The sequence below is a fragment of the Postia placenta genome (assembly GCF_002117355.1).
Source record: "Postia placenta MAD-698-R-SB12 unplaced genomic scaffold POSPLAscaffold_10, whole genome shotgun sequence".
Classification (NCBI taxonomy): Eukaryota; Fungi; Basidiomycota; class Agaricomycetes; order Polyporales; family Adustoporiaceae; genus Rhodonia; species Rhodonia placenta.
In genome coordinates this window covers 1,066,298-1,085,275 of record NW_020169841.1, presented here as the reverse complement: position 1 = coordinate 1,085,275, position 18,978 = coordinate 1,066,298, and the positions used below count along the sequence as shown (strand labels likewise).

At 55.7% G+C, this 18,978-nt stretch overlaps 7 protein-coding genes across 7 annotated transcripts; 5 read left to right on the top strand and 2 right to left on the bottom strand.

Moving 5' to 3' along the window:
* Window positions 1-1,551: 1,551 nt before the first annotated feature.
* On the top strand, window positions 1,552-4,914 carry POSPLADRAFT_1075133 (hypothetical protein; the record flags this gene model as incomplete). Its single annotated transcript, XM_024482781.1, has 6 exons — window positions 1,552-2,639; window positions 2,690-2,746; window positions 2,798-2,864; window positions 2,918-3,608; window positions 3,644-3,741; window positions 3,796-4,914. Exons 1-6 carry the CDS (start codon window positions 1,642-1,644, stop codon window positions 4,912-4,914), a joined length of 3,030 nt encoding a protein of 1,009 aa, XP_024337289.1. The 5' UTR covers window positions 1,552-1,641.
* Window positions 4,915-5,475: 561 nt separating this feature from the next.
* POSPLADRAFT_1147923 (hypothetical protein) lies at window positions 5,476-6,586 on the top strand (the record flags this gene model as incomplete). The annotated part of the gene is made up of 6 exons (XM_024486115.1): window positions 5,476-5,534; window positions 5,630-5,833; window positions 5,890-6,022; window positions 6,060-6,350; window positions 6,403-6,470; window positions 6,523-6,586. 6 exons carry the CDS (start codon window positions 5,476-5,478, stop codon window positions 6,584-6,586), a joined length of 819 nt encoding a protein of 272 aa, XP_024337288.1.
* Window positions 6,587-6,982: 396 nt separating this feature from the next.
* POSPLADRAFT_1087830 (hypothetical protein) lies at window positions 6,983-7,627 on the top strand (the record flags this gene model as incomplete). The annotated part of the gene is made up of 2 exons (XM_024483054.1): window positions 6,983-7,358; window positions 7,407-7,627. Coding segments are annotated over 2 exons (597 nt in total), but the record flags the coding sequence as incomplete, so codon positions are not given.
* Window positions 7,628-9,165: 1,538 nt separating this feature from the next.
* On the top strand, window positions 9,166-10,427 carry POSPLADRAFT_1047926 (hypothetical protein; the record flags this gene model as incomplete). The annotated part of the gene is made up of 3 exons (XM_024479387.1): window positions 9,166-9,218; window positions 9,275-9,583; window positions 9,641-10,427. 3 exons carry the CDS (start codon window positions 9,166-9,168, stop codon window positions 10,425-10,427), a joined length of 1,149 nt encoding a protein of 382 aa, XP_024337286.1.
* Window positions 10,428-11,031: 604 nt separating this feature from the next.
* Window positions 11,032-14,325, bottom strand: POSPLADRAFT_1047925 (hypothetical protein; the record flags this gene model as incomplete). The annotated part of the gene is made up of 13 exons (XM_024479386.1): window positions 11,032-11,166; window positions 11,217-11,470; window positions 11,522-12,160; window positions 12,211-12,398; window positions 12,457-12,698; window positions 12,751-12,966; window positions 13,023-13,268; window positions 13,322-13,477; window positions 13,536-13,691; window positions 13,744-13,936; window positions 13,992-14,083; window positions 14,141-14,232; window positions 14,292-14,325. 13 exons carry the CDS (start codon window positions 14,323-14,325, stop codon window positions 11,032-11,034), a joined length of 2,643 nt encoding a protein of 880 aa, XP_024337285.1.
* A 357-nt stretch (window positions 14,326-14,682) lies between these two features.
* Window positions 14,683-15,610, top strand: POSPLADRAFT_1035047 (hypothetical protein; the record flags this gene model as incomplete). Its single annotated transcript, XM_024477060.1, has 2 exons — window positions 14,683-14,751; window positions 14,891-15,610. The coding sequence occupies 2 exons, from the start codon at window positions 14,683-14,685 to the stop codon at window positions 15,608-15,610; spliced, it is 789 nt and encodes a 262-aa protein (XP_024337284.1).
* A 474-nt stretch (window positions 15,611-16,084) lies between these two features.
* POSPLADRAFT_1183034 (hypothetical protein) lies at window positions 16,085-18,130 on the bottom strand (the record flags this gene model as incomplete). Its single annotated transcript, XM_024488970.1, is given in 2 exon segments — window positions 16,085-16,122; window positions 16,142-18,130. 2 exon segments carry the CDS (start codon window positions 18,093-18,095, stop codon window positions 16,085-16,087), a joined length of 1,992 nt encoding a protein of 663 aa, XP_024337283.1. The 5' UTR covers window positions 18,096-18,130.
* Window positions 18,131-18,978: the final 848 nt, after the last annotated feature.

Here is an 18,978-nt window from a genome sequence, read left to right as displayed (position 1 = left end):
CCCAGTTTTCAGTCAAAATGGACGGCGTTTTCGCGCCAGAGCATCCAGGAGCATCGACAGAGCCATTCTAGCAGTATCTCGAGGGGAAACGGACACTCATACTCACATTCTTACTGGTCGGAGCGTGGATGACGGAGTCGGTTGATTTTCTATTTGGGTGGTGTTTGTGGTGTGCGCCGGGCGTTGATCACGTGAGTAACGAGCGCCTAATATCACAATCGCAAAGTATTGACTCGGAAACGTTGAGTCTGCATTTCATTCAGTCTAAATTACATATACTGTACAATGATCATGCACAGCCTATAGCATTGACAGGTGGAATCTTACATCCATAACGGTTGTACAGATGCAAGGAGACTTTACTGCCGGCCGGCTCGGGTCTTTCCCATTGGTCTCGTCCACAATGCAAATGTGGACGTGGAACTGGAGTGCGTCCTGAACTGAGGGCTCCCCGTCATGATTCGGACGGCTCCTAACTGGCGGCCTCAGGTGCTAAATCGCTTTCTGGCCGTTGGGTGAGCTTCGGGAGACGAGCACGCACCGCTGCCAATTGGCTGCCGCATTGTGGGTGCGCTATTGCTCTTCCGAACTTTGTCTCGCGTCAGGAGACAAGTCCTGCTGCACCATTCTTGACCATCCGAATCAGCGCCTCATGTTGCCTGTCTTGGGTGTGAGCGCGGAACGCTATCTATACATACACCTTGTCGTGGCGCTCCGCGCACCCGTTGCTGATAATTGTATGCTGCATGTGCTGCTCGGCGGTATCGCCTCTGCTCAGACCTCACCTGGAGGCACACTAGTGATGATAAGGTATATTAGTGTATGTCTCTTGATTGATGCAGAGCCCCTCACCTCACGGCGGCAGACAGGTTCGTGATGTGGACATTGAGACAGGACGGACTCCCACATGAGGGAAGATTTTGTGAGGGCTGTTCGGGCTGATGCCTGGCGACGGCTAGGGGTCACATTGTTGCCTGGCGGCGTAGTGCAGGCGAAGCATGGAGGAAGGGGAAGGCCTTGGGATGTATTGGTGATGTCAGGGGCGCACGGAGGGAGAGTTCTATTTCCCACTTCAACTAAGGTTCCCGTCGAATGCGGGGATCGTGTTGTGGCTTCCCTGGTGCGGAGGCGATCCTATGACACTCGCCTGTTTGTTTCATTATGTGTCCGGAAGGCGCGATTCCGTGATCTGAAATCGATCATGCAGCGTGAGTATGGGGCACACGGTGTTTATATAAAGCCGAGGGCGGCTGGTGCGGGGGTATATACGAGGGCGGGGAGGGCAAGTGCTGGTGCTGGTGCTGGGTGCTGGGTGCGACTCGGCTGCGAGGGGGTGGCGGCGGGTGGGGAGGCGCTGGACGGTGCGAAAGTCACACGGGCGGTCCGCGTGCGCAGGTCTCATCTCGCCTTCGACTGCTCTCTCGGCCTGTCCCACCGCGGCGCATTGCTGGTACCCCGAACAAGCGGAGAGTTGGCTGTTTGATTGCGTGTGCGCGTCTGGGTCCCTTCCCTCCACCCGCCCCCGCCTGATCCCCCGCCGTCGGCCCTTTCGGCCGCTTGTTCACCCACCCCCGCAGCGTGGCCCCGCCCTGCCGCTGCCGCTGCGCTCTTCGCCTCTATATCCGGTGATTCCAGATTACCATGATACATCTCGATCGGGGCCATTCTTCTGCTATCGCTCGTCATCCAAAGTCCAATTTGATTCTGGCGGATCCGTCCCATGCTGATCAGCCCTCCCTCCTCGCTTGGTCAGCGCCCACCCGTAATGCCCCTCCATTCTATCAGGAACACCAGGAACCTCACACCTTGGCAGCAGATCCCTCTAAACAACAAGTCCAACCGGACACCCCAACAACAATCCCAGACGCCGCACTCAGGCCCGCAAACCCAGGTCCCATAACCCCGGCCGACGCGGAGGACCCCAAGCTGCCACGGCCATCCCCTTCTAGCCCCGCAGATGTGCCCTCCCCCGTCGCGGAGAGCACCTCGTCCCTCACTCCGCCGCCAGACACCGCGACTCCCAGGAGTGTGTTGGTAGAAGTTGAGAACGTCGAGGGCACGTCAGCGGAGCCAAGGGTGCAGGCAGCGGTCCCCACGGTGCAGGCAGAGGAGGGAAACCTGAAGACAGAGACGGTGGACGATGTGGATCGAGCGTCGCGACAGTCGACCCCCTTGAGCGAGCTGTCGTCAGCTCCGGACGATGACGCCCAAGATGAGTCCAAAGAGGGGCAGGGAACCGCCGCCGAATCGTCCGAGGAAGCACCGGCAGCTGGTGACCCCAAGCGCGAACCAGACTCGCCGCAGAACGCCACGAAGGAGTTGGTGTCAGCGACGAATGCCACCGCTGGGCCATCGTCATTCAAAGTGCAGTCCCCACGAGAAGCCCCCACTGAGACTTCGTCTTCTCATCCAAACAATCCTGTGGCTCCGCGTCCCCCAGATGCACAGTCATCCTCTACTCAGACACATCCCTCGTCCACGACGTCGAAGACACTGTCTCACACGGAATACTTTTTGAATAACAACTCAACACCATCACGTCAATCGCCCGCTCTCACAGCTAACGTAGGGAGCTCGTCGAGTGGTCAGCTAGATCTCAAGGTCGTCACCATTCTTGAATTAAATTCTCAATTGCTCAGGTAAAGAGAGCACGCATGTTTGAACATTCGTCGCACTAACAAGCTTGTAGCGTCCTGATGGAATTCCAAGCCCGAGGCCATACACCGGGTCTCCATCCTCAGGAGGAGTACGCTTGATGCTGCCTATTTCCACCGTAGATTACTTATAGATTTGCTAGGTATGCGTCCCGGCTTCAGTCAAACCTCGGCTGGTTAGCGGCTGCCGCAGACGCCAACACTCAAGTTGTACGTATCATGCTAACATCTCATCATCTCCGGTCCTCATGTGTCGTCTACAGAGTCGGAGCACATGGCCACTCCCGAACTTGACAGCCCCCAGTCCGGTCGATTTCATGTCGACTGAGCGTATACAGCAGATATATGCTGATTTGCCTGCAATATTTGCCAAGGAGATTGCACGGCGAGCGCCTGCGTCTATACCCGCACCTCAGGCAGACCTGCTCGGCGGCAAGCTAAAACGAGAGAGGCCCGACGAGTTTATTCCCGACCTGTCCAACAAGAGACGCGATACTGGTGAGAGCAAGGTCCCAATGCCCGCTACCCCTTCGGTCCACCACGCCGGTCCGCAAGCGGCCCAGAACTTGATGTCACATCCCATGAATCCGTCCACGCCCGCTCCTGCTCTGCAAGGCAGCCCGCTCTCGCAGATGGGCAGTCCATCGATGCCGCCGCCCGCGGTACATCAGGGCATGATGGGCAACGCGAACGAGGCGCAGATGCGCGAGCGCGCGCGTCAGATGCAGCTCCGGGCCGCCATGCAGCAGCAGGCCCAGCAACAGCACCATGCCCAACAGCAGCAGCAACAGCAGCAGCAGCAACACGCAGACGCAGCGCGGCAGATGTCCCCACCCGCAGTGCCGCAGACGCCCGGGATGGGCATGCAGAACCTGCCAGGGCAAAACGTCGCGGGGCCGTCGTCGCTGGGCGGGATGAACCAGGCGCAGCTCGCCGCGGCGCTTGCCCCGCTTGGTCCGAATGCGATACAGTATTGGCAGATTTTGCAGAACCCGACCCACCCGCTCATACAATACCTGATGGGCCGGTGCCTAATTTCGCGGAGCTGCCGATACAGCAGCAGCTGTTGCACGTGCAGAGGGCACAAGTGAGTGCTTTTTAGCCGAACACCGTCGAAGTTGTGGCTGACCTGTCCCGCCAGGCGATCCTGCAGGAAAGGCAGCAAATGCAGCGCCAGCAGATACAGCAACGGCAAGCAGGCGGGTCTGGACAGGGTTTCATGCAGCAGGGCATGCAGAACTTCCAAAACACCGGCATGTCTGGTGGCATGCCCGGCCAGAACACAAGTCCGACGAGAGTCTCGCCCATTTCACAGCAGAATCCGATGCAGGGGCAGTCGCAAATGGGAGGGATGCCGTTTACGAACCACGGGCCAAACGTGGGAGCAGGCATCGACCCGCGAATCGCGAACCTGACACCGCAACAGCAGCAGATCTTTGCGACCTTGAACCCTGCGCAGAAACAGTATTTCCTCGCCCAGCAACAACAACAACAGCAACAGCAACAACAGCAGCAGCAGCAGATGATGCGTGGAGGAAACGCGCAGAACTCCGGCATGAACCCGATGATGCTGGCGGCACAAGAGCAGATGCGGCGGGAGCAAGCGCGCATGGCGCAGGTCAACATGTCGCATACGGCCGGCTCGCCCATGGCCGGCGGCGTGGACGGAAACCAGTTCCCCGCACTCCGCTCAAATCCGTCCGTGCCTGGCATCGCGAGGAGTACGCGGACGCCATCAGACTCGGCGCCCTCGCCGGGCGTGTCGCAGCGGATCTCCGGGCACACGCCGGAAGATCTGCAGCGCGCGATGATGCTGCAGCAGGCGCAACAGCGGGGCATGACTCCGCATATGCAGCAGGGCAGTGGGTTCCCACAGATGAACTGGCCGGGCACGAATCAGCAGCAGCAGCAGCAGATGCAGCAGATGGGCCAGGGCCAGGGCCAAGGCGGGCTGGGCATATCGCCGCCGAATAGCGCAGGGCCGATGCACGGCGGGTTTGGCGGGATGCAGGGGGGCGGGATGCAAGGTGGAGGTGGCATGAGCTCGCCCGTGCAGCTGGGCGCCCAGTGGCAGCAAAACGCCGGCAGCGGGCAGTTCCCGTTCGGTGCGTCGTCGCAGACGGCGAGCCAGCATCACCCGGACTCGCGCCAGACGTCCGCGACGCCGATGCCGCATCAGCAAATGGCACAAAACAGCCCACAGCCGGATCAGGGCGGGCTGAACGATTTCGACATCTTTAACTGGAGTGGGAGCCAGTAGCTGCATTGGTCATCGCCACCGCCCATGTTAATCTTAAGGGAGCGCACGCCCAGCTTTGCTTCCTCGCCTTCACCTTCATCCTCAGCCCGCTCTCCCGAGTCATCGTTGACTGTCTAAGCTATCGGGCAGCTGTGCATATTGTACATATGGTGATGTCCGCCCTTCAGTCCACATTCCTCTGCTTGCATTCTGGTTTCTGCAATCGTTCCGTTATAATATCTGTATCGTAGGAAGGCTGATTGCTGTCGCGGTGGTACTGATATCTAGCTGTTGTACGTCGATAATCTGCTATGGCAACTATATACATAAGTGCAAAACCGGTGCATCGTACCGCCCAGACAGACAATGTGTTCCTTAAAAAGACGCTCTTTTGCGTTCATCTGCGGCTATGACATGACAGTTCGTGGGCAACGTACCTGCACGCACTGCCGGACCCGTAAAGACAAGGTTGCGCCTACGAAATGACTAGATCTAGTACTTGGCGACCACCACCTGCCCCCTCTCTTCAGAACCACCAAGCAATGATCTAAGGACATCACAGGTATCTCTATAACCGCGAACATGGTCTTCGCCAATCTCTCCGCGCACGAGAAGGATGCATTCTTCTCCCTCCTCGACGAGTTGAGTGATCTCCACGATCGCGATCCGTGTGGCCACAATCGGACGCCATACTCAAAGTCACCCCGACACTGACATCCTGACTATGCACACTCAGATACTTCTCCGCCCGTCCTGATCTGCTCGCGAGCGGTGTCACCCCAGAGGCGGGGCACGCCGCTGCCGCATCCGCACTACAGAGTGCGTTCAGTAAGACCAGCCCCAAGGACGTCGCTTCCGCTGTGAACGCAGCCAGCGGGTTCAGGAGAGCCATCCCCCCTCCAGCTGCACCGGTAAGCACAGGGCCTCTGCGAGAGATCGAGTACAAGCCCACAGCTGACCTGTGCATGGTAAGGCCTCTGAGGAAGCCGATTCGAGGCCATCTTTCGGTCGTGTAGCCGCCGCCGCCGCGGCGTTTAGTTCCCCTATTACTGCTCAAGGCCCTCGCCCGCCTGCCCGCTCCAAGCCCACAGGTCTACAGGAAGAAAAGGTGAGCATACCCCGCGCCCACGTTAAGCAGTTTATAATAGGTAACACACCGTCTGAAGAAATTTGGAGATGTCGACATTTCTTCGGGCAAGGCGATGTTTTCGTCGCTGCGCAACTCAACGGCGAACAAGACAGCGACTCCTCCGCCGGTAGCGCCGCCCACCCCTCCCGCGTTTGCATCTCGAAAGAACAATCTGGGGGCGCCGCCGCCGGTCAGGCGCGTAAACTCAGCTACATCTATTGCATCGAGAGCGGAGACGGCACCCTCTCCACCACCCCCACCACCTCCGCGGCCCCATCAAGAGCCCGAGGGCGACTGGGCTGAGGTCGTGTATGACTATTCCAGCGAGGTGAGTCGGCTGTTACCGTTCGAAAGACCCTCGTTGACGGAGAATGCGACAGGATCCGGGAGATCTCGAAATCAAAGAGGGCGAGAGGGTTCTCATCGTGGAACGAACTTCAGACGACTGGTATGCAAGCTCCACTTCATTCTGAACGCGCCCATGCTGAGACACGATGCAGGTGGACGGGCGAACTCGACGGCAGGAGGGGTCTTGTGCCCGCTGCATACGTGAAGCTCATATAGTTGGTCTCGATATGCTGATTGTGACGCTAGGCTGCATGTTGCTCGCGCTGCTGTGTGTATGTGCTGTGTCAATGGACGTTGTCAGCCTCCGTGGAGTGGCGTTGGTCAGGACTGCAAGGGGCGGTATATATGCGCTGGTGTGTGTCTTGTGAGGCTCGCTTCTGCCCCCTGCTACTGCTCTGCTACTCGTTGCTGTTCAACTCATCACACGACGTGCTGGTGATCGAGAGTGTCAGACGCGACGCGTCGTTTGTTTGTCCCGCATCGTCGATCGGCTTGGTTCAAGTATAAAAGGGTTCCCCGCGTTCCTCTTCCTCTTCCCCAGCGTTTCATTTGTTTTCTTTCTCTTTGCTTTTTGTCCCTCGAAGGGCACCCCACCTCTAAAATACCCCACTCTCCCTCATAATCATGTCTCTTGATCGTCGTCACCCTGCGTCTCTCCTTCCCAGGTCTGTGCACAACCCGGAGCTCGTCGACCTCATGCGCCAGCCGGTCTCGTATGACATGATCTGCTACATTGCGCTCCAGGCGAACCGCGTCATCCGCCTCGGCGAGGACTCTGCTGCGTTGCCCACACCTCCGCATACACCGCAGAAGGCGAACTTTGGCGAAACCGAGGTGCTCCAGGCGCAGCCTCAGGCTCCGACGCTGCCCACGCTCCAGGACTTCATCATCATGATCGTGCAAGCCTCCAACGTCCAGGTGCCGACATTGTTGACCACGCTGATCTACCTGGAGCGGCTCCGCTCGAAGCTGCCCAAGATGGCAAAGGGTATGTTCAACTCGGCTCAAATAAGCTTTCGCTTACGTCGTGTGTCAGGAATGCCCTGCACAAGACATCGCGTCTTCTTGGCGACCCTCATCGTTGCTGCAAAGTACCTCAACGATTCGTCGCCGAAGAATAAGTGCTGGGGCGTCTACGCAAGTCTGTTCGACCTCGCGGAGATCAACCTGATGGAAAAGCAGCTTCTGTTCTTGTTGGACTATGACCTACGCTTCGACGAGCTGGAGGCTATTCTGCATTTCGCGCCTTTCATGCCTAAGCTTCGCTCGCCTTGCCTCGCGTCGGCAAAGGAGGCGCGTGCCGCCGCTGTCAGCCGCGCCAAGGCCCGTGTCCAGGCGCACATCTCGCTGCCAGCAACACCGCCGCACGATGTCAACACGCCGCTGCCCTCCCCTGGTGGCTCTCTGTCTGGTGTACAGCGGCTCATGAAGCGGATCTCTACGCAGTACCTCGGCGTGGCCTCTGGCTCTCCTGAAAAGAACAGCCCGCACCCTAAGCCTGTGGCACGCGAGTCTTCAAGCAGTAGCGGCTCTGACAGTGCTAGTACTAGCGGCGACTCTGAGGCTGGCTCTCTGACGTCTGACAGCGGCTCTTCGGCACCGTCGTCGCCGGACTCTTCTGACTGTGAGGTCGAGATCAAGGAGACGGAACGGAATGAGGTCGCCGAACGTACTTTCGCCTTGCAGCCGGTGCCTTCGTACGCATTCAGACAAGGAAGGAAGATTTCGACTGCGTCAACATGCACCGTCAAGTCTGACTCAACCGTCTCCGAGGTCAGGAAGCCTTCTGGTCTTAGCACTGTGTCCCAGGCGTCTTCTCCGTCTCCTCCTGAGTCTGCAATGGACTTTGAACCAAGACCAGGAGTCGGCAGAGGTCTCGGCGCTACGAGGGCGAACACCTTTGCCACAGTGCCACAAGGCCATGCTCAGTCATCGCTGACGCCTAGCGCAACAATGCCTGTCATGCCCCGCAACGCCTCGGACGTGGGGCCCTCTTCTGGCGGATTCCTCAGTAGGATGTTCGGCACTACGAACAAGGGTCAAGAAAAGGAGAAGGACAGAGATGGCGCAGACAGTGTAGAGACGACGGAGCCACACGGAGTCAGCAGTGCGTTCCGTCGGCTTGCGCATTCCAAGTCTGCACTTTTCCGCACTCAGGCTCAGGCGCAGGCATGAAGCCCTGGCCTCCCTTGTCGTCGTACGCTGTGGCCATAGAGATTCCAGGACGACTACGATCAAACCCCTCGCTCTTTTCCCCTACCACTGCCTCTCTTTTTGGATACGGACACTTCTTCGGTTTGTTTTGTTTGCCTTCTAGGATTTGCCGGACAATCTACCACCCAACTTCTGCCCTCCCTTCGACGCTAGTCCATGCGCTCTTCTCATTTTGTTGACTGTTCATGGACTGTTCACACCTACCCACATCCTACCTCCCTTCCCCTCCCCAGTTGCTATAGTATTTACACGCCCCAGGGACAATTACTATAGCCTCACTCCACTCTCTTCCGCGACTCATGAACGTCTATACGTACTTGAGAATATAATCGCGCACAGTATGCCATCATGTGGCCATAACTTCGTGCCAACGCCGCGTGTGGCCGCTCAGCAAGTAAGACGCGTGCAACACGACGCGTGACGTAACGCGTCTACGTGGACATGCCCTCTCCTCGTGCTGCGCGCCCAGCGTTGCCTATTCCAGTCACTGACATGCTACGCGCTGCTTCGCCCAATCTTTCTCGACTGCACTGTGATCCCCTGCCATCTGTTCCCCTTGAAAGTGTTATCAGACAGTCCCGATGCTCTCGGACTGGATTCCGACGCTGTCGCTCATATTTGGGGGTTGTTGCAGGTACGAGCGCGCCTTCACCTTACGACTCCTGTTTCTGAAGTATGCGTCTGTCCTAGCAATGCACTCACTCTCGAACAGCTCACACACGACTACCCACACGCAGGCAAACTGCTGACATTCTGTCAATTTCTACTCATCACGCTCTATGGGCTGCCGAGATTTGTTTCCCTCAAGCCATACCCCCATTTAAAGCCACGACGAATACCCCTTCTGCCATTCTTAGTCCAAGTCGTGATCTTCTATTCTGTCTCTCTGCTCAACAATGCCGCGTTTGCGTACTCTATCCCGATGCCGGTCCACATCATCTTTCGGAGCGCCGGGCTGGTGATCAGCATGCTATTAAACTGGGTGATACTGGGCCGAAGGTAGGCATGTCCCTTGTGTGTTTGCATTTTTTCTATTGAGCGGATGGGTGCCTGCAGATATAGTACATTACAGATCCTGTCAGTGATCTCAGTCACCTTGGGTGTCGTCGTCACCACGCTGTCCGCCTCAGCTCCCAGGCCGAAATCGCGGTCGACGCTTGTCCCCAACTCAGATGCGGCCGCTGACCCATTGCGCTATGCAATGGGCATCGCGATCCTCACACTCGCCCTCGTTCTCTCGGGATTGCTTGGTATCGTCCAGGACAGGATGTACGCGAAATACGGACGCCCTGCGCCTGGCGCCGGCCGTGCAAGCAAGGTCGCTGTCGCAAAGAACCAAACCGCGCCATGGGAGGAATCGATGTTCTACCTGCACTTCCTCTCCATGCCCATGTTTTTCCTGATGCGGAACGAGTTGCTTGCTCAGTTCCACGCCATCAGCGCAGGTCCCAAATACGATATTACCCTGCCGTATTCACCGCATTACACCAACTCGAGCCAGCCTATATGGTATTTTGCAGATGCGGATAATGCCATCATCACCCCTGGCCGACTGCTCATACCCAAGGCCTTCGTCCCGCTTCTGCTGAACAGCATCACACAGCTGTTCTGCGTCGCCGGCGTCCACAGGCTGACATCTCGCGTCTCATCGCTCACGGTGACCCTGATCCTCGTTGTACGCAAGGCGGTCTCATTGGTCATCAGCGTCATGCTGTTCAGTACCACAGGCGTGCGGGCTTTCGGGTTGTGGAGCGGGGCGTTCCTCGTGTTCCTCGGGACAGTGGGCTATTCTCTCGGAGGTGTACAGAAGAGTATTCTAAAGGAGAAACCGAAGAAGGACTGATTCTCCATTCACTGCGTGTTGCGGAGCACTGATAATAACGAGCTATGTCTAGAAGATATACAGGAGTGTTGAAGACCAGGGCGTACAGCGGTATTGTACATATATACAGAACTATGCGGGATATCTACAGTAGTAATACATATTTACAAGGTATAGAACACTCTGGACAACCGTACGATGTACTGGTACAGTGGTGGTGTAAGAACAACGAGAGCATAAAGACATGGCAAAGACTGCATGAGCCGAATAATACAGACATGAGGACAACGCAGCGAGAACGTATCGATAGCAATGAGAATGATGGGCGCACGGATAGCAAAACCGACCACAAGAGATCCAACGATTTGACGAGACAACTGCACGGCTTCACAGCATATTAGTTACTAACTCGAAGTTGATGATATACGATGGACGTTGCGCGTCGAACGTTCGCGTTAGAGCGGCAGTCTCACCAGCTCAATCCTACCAGCATGACGATTGCACCTCCAACGAGTGGATCGGAGAACAGCGAAATGGGCAGCAGCGTCCACCTTATAATAATACGATAGACATAATTATCGAAAACGCACGAGCAACACGGAGAAGTTTGCTACGGTCAGTACATTCACACCTCCTGTCCAGTTGCGATGTTCCAGGTCTTCCTGAACAAGTCTGCTGCTGGGTCGGCAGATGACGAGCTGACCTTCGTTAATGCTGCATCCGCCAGTGTGTTGACGTAGTTTCTCAGGTAGGGTGAGTACTGCAAGCGAAGTCAACAACGAAGGTTCTTCAAAAAGCGGCGAGTCTCACCGTTCGGCTGAAATGACGATACCAACACCAGGTCTCCCATGTGTTCCATTCAGGCTGATCCCAGTTGGCACGGTTTTGCCATGCCTTTTCTGTGATTACGTCACCAGCGAGGGAACTCAGTCGGTCTTCAGCCGCAAGATAGCTGACGAAGCCATCAAGTGTGCGAGAGAGTGCAGCCTTCTGTTCCCGTGTCAGTGTTGTAAATGCCTTAAGAGCAGTAGACAGTGCTGGTGATTCAGCTGCCGGCATGACAGCTATGCGAGCGTCAGTCCTGAATGTTGCATTAGTAGGGCAAAGCGTATTACCTGGCTTAGCCTCAGCGTCAACTTCCATAGACGCAGTAGCACTGTCGCTAGCTTTTACCCGAGCTGCATTATCATCCTCTTCTTTTCTCAGAGCGGTGACTTTCCTGCGCGCAATCATGACACGACCATTGGCCTTGTCAAGCGCGCCTTTCAGTACATCCCACTGGAATGCATTGAAGGTTGTCTTCTCTCCTGCCGCGGGATGAACGCCTCCGTGAGTGAAGGTCCACGCAACGACGTCCGTCGGATCGACGATCTGATACTGCATCAGCTTGTCGAAGACGATCACAACCATGTTCTTGCTGCGTTTCCAGAACGATGACACCGCGTCGAGTATGTCCATACGCGCCTCGACGTTCGACCCCCCGGTGTTGCTCGCTATGCTACCGGACGCGAGGTTTCGGAGAAGGGGAAGGTAGCGTTCGATGGCGTTCAAGAAGTGCGAGAATGAGCGCGAGCCAATGTTAAGGAGCGATTGCACGGCGATGGAGCGCAGCACAGCGTTGACGTTCACGTCACCGTCAGCGGTTTCCGACAACGTGTTCTTCAATGAGTCCAAGTGAGATACGACGTCCTCCGCTTTTGTGCGACCTCGCATGAGGTTTAAGACAGACTGAGCAGCCTCGTAATACGGTTTTGCTATACAAAGCTTTAGCAAGCGAAATGATAAGCTGTGCGCTAGCTGTTACCTGGATCATCGTACTCATAGTCAGGGCCGGGGCCTTCCTCGGGCATCACATAAGCGTCCGCGGCCTGCATAGGTTCGGGCAAAGTTTTGAGAATCCGGTCGTAGTACGACAACCGTATCTCAAACTCGATCGCACGCCGCATGAATGCACGCTTGGGATGGCCGATAGACAGGGAGATATCGGGCACCCTGCGTATGGCATGTAAGTCAAATACGGCTTGCTCGGCACTGGAGAGGCATGCCTCACCATTCTCTCCACACCCATTGGAAACCAAAGTTGCTCATGTGGACAGAGAACCAGTCAGCGAAGCGATGTGCAACTTCGACGTCGAGTCCGTCCGCCAAAAACGAGTACAGCTTCCGTATCGACTTGCCGACCGCAGGGCCAACCGTTGTGGGAGACAGCTTGCACAACTCCGTGATAAGAGCAATGTAGTAAACAGGCTTGTGAGCTGATTCTGGCAGCAGGAATACCGAGCCCAGAGCAGCCTAGACGTTACGCATGAGGAGGGAGACATAAGAAAATTGTATCGGTGCATACCTCAATGATTGTGCTCTCCAGCTGCCAATCCTTGCCTGGTAGCGGCTCCTGTGGAGGTGCACCTGGCCGGGGCTTGAAAGTGCCGGGAAGCTGCCACTTAGGGAACTCTAGGAGTAGCCGAGCACACTCCTTGCGATTGACTTCAAAGATGTCGATGAGGTCCAAGATACCTGAGCGTAACGCATATCCCACAGGTGTAGTAGGATCAGGCGTTATCTGACAGACACGGGACGTATGAAGACAGAAAAGCCACAATGTAACGGCACACTCACGTCAGCGTCAAAAAGACGAACAAAATACTGTGGCCACTCTTCCTTCTTGACTTGGGCATCTTCGCCAGTGTCAGTGGTCAAGCCATCAAGCTCAATGACTTCTGGTGGAACGAGGATGGAGGGCAAGTCGAACGGCTCGTCAGGGAGTGCCGGGAAATCGGCGTAGGGTTGAGGAATGTTGTCTGCTGTTTGAGCGAAATCGCTCTCATTCAAAACCTTCAAGGCAGCCAAAGCAGAGTCTAGGAGCTGTGAATAAACGCAGTCAGGGTCAGCTAGTTTGAATGAATGTGAAAGCATACCTCGTCGGCGTGTTCGACCAATGGTGACTCCCCATACAACCTGACGATGGGTTGCACGAGTGTCTTGGAGACCGTGACAGAGTCTATATAAGAGCTTATAGCATCAATGATTTGAGAGACATCCGTAGCGGGATCCTGCTTGATGGCAGAGCCAGACTAGAGACGTATGAGCACCGAGACATACCGAGAATGCTACACCAGAAGTTCGACTCACCATCATAAGACCTTCCGCGGCACACTGGGCGGCTTTCATCGCCCGGCCGTGCGAGGCACCAAACTCTTCCAAAACAGCGGTGAACGCCTTCAAGACCTCGAACATGGAGTCAGGAGAGATGAGCTTCGCTACTGTTAGATGCGCAAAAAAATGTATCTGCCAGATTCATCAGAGATGACGCCGGCCTCAATACATCTATAGTACTCACACAAAGACGGATTTCCCTCCACGCTAGCTTGTCCAAAAATGCCTGGAATCCCTTCCAATAATCTTCCAAGATCTGCCTTCCCAAGGGAGATGCGTCAGTTGATGAGGACTGATCGGGCGTATCTGGGTCCGGGTCATAGAGAAGACGAAGAAGCGCTGCATAGAACGGGATTTTGAATGGTTGCTCGGTCACTCTGTAGGTCAGTTTCAATAAATATGCGTCATTCGAACTATTAAACATGGACATACCCTATCCGGAACCCCTCAGAGATAGCAGGTACGCTCAGTGGGACTTGTTCTCTAATTTGCTTCGCCAAGCGGGGTAACTCCTGCACTGGGTCCTAGGGTTCGGGCGGTTGAATCTGGCTTCTGAGAAAGCCATGCAAGAGAGCACTCACCACCTCCCCGAGGTTTATTATGCTCTTCCTAAGCTTCTGCTCTGGCGTATCGTACACCTCACGACGACGGTCGTTGTCATACTCGTCGGCACCTGATGGAGGGCAATGGTTGGAAGGCTGCTCGGAGCAGACGTTGTCCTGCCACCCTCACCTCGGTATTGTTTGCGGCGGTGACCGTAGCTCATCGTCACGCAATGACTGAAGACTAGAACAAAATGGTTTGCAAGCTTTTGACAATGGCAGCCGTCGTCGCTGATGTCTCGAAACCCAACTCAAACCTTACCGTGGGGTTCAGTGCAAGGTTCTACGCGAGAGTACGGCGCCCAAGAACTCTCCCACGGTAAAATACGCTGTCATCGCCAATTTTTGAATATAATAACAATAGTAATCACAAAAATCGCAGACTATGAATGTCCTTCAACAACCGCTCTGAGAGGAGACCACAAACGCGTCGTATGTATTGCAATTAGCTCCAAGTTTACAGTAAATATGGCGAGTCGGAACTATGTCGAGACATCAACCGGTGTAAAGAGTCGTAAATAATGGCAAGCACTGATCCTTCCGCCGGCGCGTCACCCATCATTCAATTTCAGCCACCGAACATTCTGACGGTAAGCCCTGGCCTTTCTGCTTGTGTCGTTTGCTGCCTTACAAAGGTATCCAGCATCATCTATAGTTTTATGCAGCGCGCCGATGATACATTCGGCTTTCAGAGCGTCTCGGAGCATCGGCCTACGCGAATGTGTCCAGCTCCCGGGCCCAAGCGTGCGCGCCGCTTGCTTCCACCAGACGGCCTACAATCTCAAACTGAAGGTCAAGCCTGAGGTTGAGGTCAAGCCGGAAGGTCGACCACGCAATCATGACATTCCATATCGCCTTGTCAGACTCGTCAACCCGGACACGTCCGCACTGGAGCCTCCAGCCCCGCTCACTGAGGTGATTGCCCGACTCGATAATAAGAAAGAATGGGTCGAACTCGTCGCCACCAAACCAGAGCCAATTGTGAAGATCATCAAAGGTAGCGATGCCTTCAATAAGGTGAAGGCACAGCAGGAAAAGAAGCGGGAGAAGAGGCCGCGGGAGGAGAAGGAGATTCAGCTGACGTGGGGTATCTCGTCCGGCGACTTGGAACATAAGCTGAGCAAGGTGCGCGAGGAGCTGGAGGCTGGGAATAGGGTCAACTTGGTGTATGCGCATAAGAAGGGGCATGCTAAGCCCACGCCGCAGGAGATGGAGGCCCGAGTGCAGGAGACTGTTGACTTACTGGCGGACGTGGGGAGTGAATGGAAGCCAAGGGGTGGTTCACAGACAATAGCTGTCGTATACCTCCAGGGCCACAACGACCCAGCACCGTTGCCTGTCCGTCCTTTAAAAGCAAAAAGGGTCCAGAAACCTCCCAAATGGCAACGGAAGAAGGACGATGAAGTTGCACCAGAGAATAGCGGAGCACCGGACGCATTGTGCTATTAGACGGATGGATTATAATACACTGGATACAATGGTACATCTATCTAATTTTTCTCCGCTTGTCACGACGCAATCTGCGCCGAAGCGGAAGACCTCGAGTCCGAATTGCACAGACACCATGAGCAACGAACCTACTATGTACAGGAGGGAACGCATACGGCCGGCGATCAAGAGTGCGAGTAGGCTGGGCTAAAGAGAGTGAACGCGATGCGAGACCCGCAGGTAACAGGTGTTGAAAGCCCAAAGGGATGCGAAAGCCTGCTACAAGCATGTCGTTTGCGACTTCCCACAGTCCTGAATTTGATAGTCGCGGGCTGCGCCTCTGCTGTTCGTGTGTGTAGGCAAGGCGTGACTTGCGAATCCAACGCACATTACGGCGCGCCTTTGCGCGAGGCTGCATGGTCGGATGTCGACCAAAGAGCTCCAGCGCCGCATTGAAGAAACGAGCATCTGAGCAAGGCAAACCGCCGGACTCCTTCAACCGTGGGGCGTACCCCCGTAACGCCATGAGGGACCTATAAACCATCTGCCCACCAGACCGCATGCAGCGATACAGCAATGCCTCCACGCCGAAGGGCCATGACGCCCGCCGCGTCTTCGTCCTAATCTGCCATTGCTTCGCAACGTAGGTGAAGCGAGCCCATCCAGCCGCGGGAGCTGACACTGCCCTCCATACCTGCTCGTCGTCATGCGATGCCATACCCGTCATATCGTGCTCTCGGCGTAGCCGCGATATGCGCTTCCGCGCTTCGTGCGCATAGCCCTGAAGCATCGTTGTGTACGCGTGGATAGGTAGGAACCAAGGCGCGACGCCTGGCACGAACCCAGGGATCCAACTGGCACTCTCAGCTTGCTTCGCCAGGAGCCACACCCGCTCCGCGAGCCCGAGCTTTCCTGCTTTGACCAGCGCGTTAAGGATAGCGGCGAAGACGTACGGTCCATGTCGGACTGCACGGCGCAGACACACCTCTTTGGATTCCCGCCTGAGAGCGCCGCGCTGTGCTGAGGTTAACGAGCCCCAGGATGGGTGGTCAATGATACGCAGCTCGGGCAGTATGATGAAAAGGACATCTGCAACGACCTCCGGCGAGCCTGAAGATGTCAGGTGGGTGATATAGCTGTTGAGCGTGGTTGCATCCGCCAAAGTGGGAGAAAGGAAGGTCGATTCTGGTACCCGCATTTGCTCTGTCGCGAGCCGGCGCAAGCCAGCAAAGAAGACCGTCGGCGGCTTGGACTCATCATCTCCGCATGTATCCTCCACCTTGATATCCTGCTCGGCTTTCCGAGAACGATGTGCAGGAGGCTCAGCTGTGATACCGTACTCGTGATTCGGTTTGTGCCTCCTCAATGCCTGCAATGCAGTCTCACTGATATCGTTCTCCCGCACGAGCGTTCCAGCACGGAGAAGGATGTTATAAGTGACTACGTTTGGCTGCAGCGGTGGATCCCTGTACTTGCACATATGATCCAGTACGCGCGACGCCAAATCGGGTGAGAGGCGATGACGGAGCGCATACCAGAGAAGAGCGTTGTATGACCGCAGATCGAGGCGCATGCCGTTACTCCTGCACGGGGTACGAAGAGACTCGATCAGGCGCATGAGGACCTGCTGGAAGTAGGGATATGCGCAGACGCGAATAGCTCGACCATTGTGCTTCTTGATCCACACGAAGTCATAGAGCTTGGGACAGGAGTATAGAAAACGTATGACTGCGGCCCTAGAGTGAGGGGGTAGCTGACCGGTATCCAAAAGCATGGCAAACATTGCGAGGGCCTGCAAATGGATCACCTTGTATCCTTCATCCTCGGTACTTTGCGGGGTCCTGCATAATCCCTTATCTATCTCCTTCAATATCAGGTTCATGATTTGCACCGACGGATGTGGAGATCGGCGAGCGTAAACATCTGGTGGGAGACGAAAAGGTTGTTTGTTACTGGTCGGTTGTACTATGTCGTCTGGCTCGCGAGCAGCATCAGCAAGAGCCTTGCGGAGCTCCCAGTCCTTGACCAAGAGCACGAAGAGCAGCGAGGCGACTATGATCTCGCCCTGCATCAATGTGGTTTTGATGACGTTCTCCCACATGCGCTCCGAGCGCTGCTGTCCCCAGACGCGAGCGTTCTCCAAAAGTTTGACAGCTGCCCGTGTGCAGGGATCGCCGATTAGACTAGAGCGTAGCTCCAGGACCTTTGGACCTTCCGCCACTTTCAGCCGAGAGAAGACATTCGTCAAAGACATGAGTTTGAGCGATTCAGCATATTTTGGCGTGAGCGTATGAATGATGGATTGTGTCGTGGAAGCGCGGATGCGTATGCCTTGCTCCATCATCATCCTCGCATACGTCGCTGCCTTCGTCGGATACCCAGAGCGAAGCAAACCGTGAAGAAACGCATGGGCGGCAAGCCGAGGAGAGACCGCCTGGCCAAAGTCGATGGGCACCATCCGTTGAGAGCGAGAGTCTGCCGGACGCGGGCTATGCTTGGTGAACATGTTTGTGTCACGGTGAATGGAGAAGTGCAGAGAGTTGACGAGGAATAAGGCATCACCGAATTTTCCGTCCTGCGCACAAAGCCTGACGGCTTGAGCAGCGGCACGAGAGGTTTGAGCTGGCGTTAATATCGTAGAGAGGTCTGTCTTTGCAGAATGTACATCGTCTGGGAGGTCGGGGGAATGTCCTGCGAGAGCTGGAGTGGCGAAATGGAAAGAGGAAGAGGAAGACAGAAATGCGGCCCCATAGGATGGGCGTAGGCGACTTGACGCGAGTCCTCGGTGCCCTAGAGCCAAATTACGTGGCGGGGTTTTATGCCATGGAGAGAGTGCTCGTGCAGAGCGACGAACGCTATGCAGTATGGTATTGGCCGTTGTTGACCAATGGCATGGCATGTGTCTTGCATAACTATTCCGTCACCTCTCAGCCGGTAATGTTCGGAGTACAAAAAACACCACCCTACCAGTTCAGCCTCAGAGCTCCAGCACAGGAGCGAGCTCAAGTAGTTGGACGCTGCAAGGGCGTCGACGGGGGATGGCTCGGTCAAAGATTCTTGCCAGTGGCCTCGTCCATGCTGGGCCGGCGTCCGGGCTTGCCCGTGTCACACTTCGCACGCTGTTGATGGCTTTGCTCACCATATACGGATACGGATGATAGTTGATCTCGAACTTTCATTGCATTCTTCTCTCAGTGTCACCATATCATTAGATCTGTTGAACTCGAAGTGTGCGCAATCGGGGATGAGCAGATCCTGGAAACAATGGCTTAGTTTTCCAAATTGTAAGCCCACTTTTCCGGACCATCGCCTTGCATCCCAATAGGATATCCTGGTTGTAACTTGCTGAGTCAGTGTCGACTTCACCTTTGTTCTGCATCCTTTGCTAT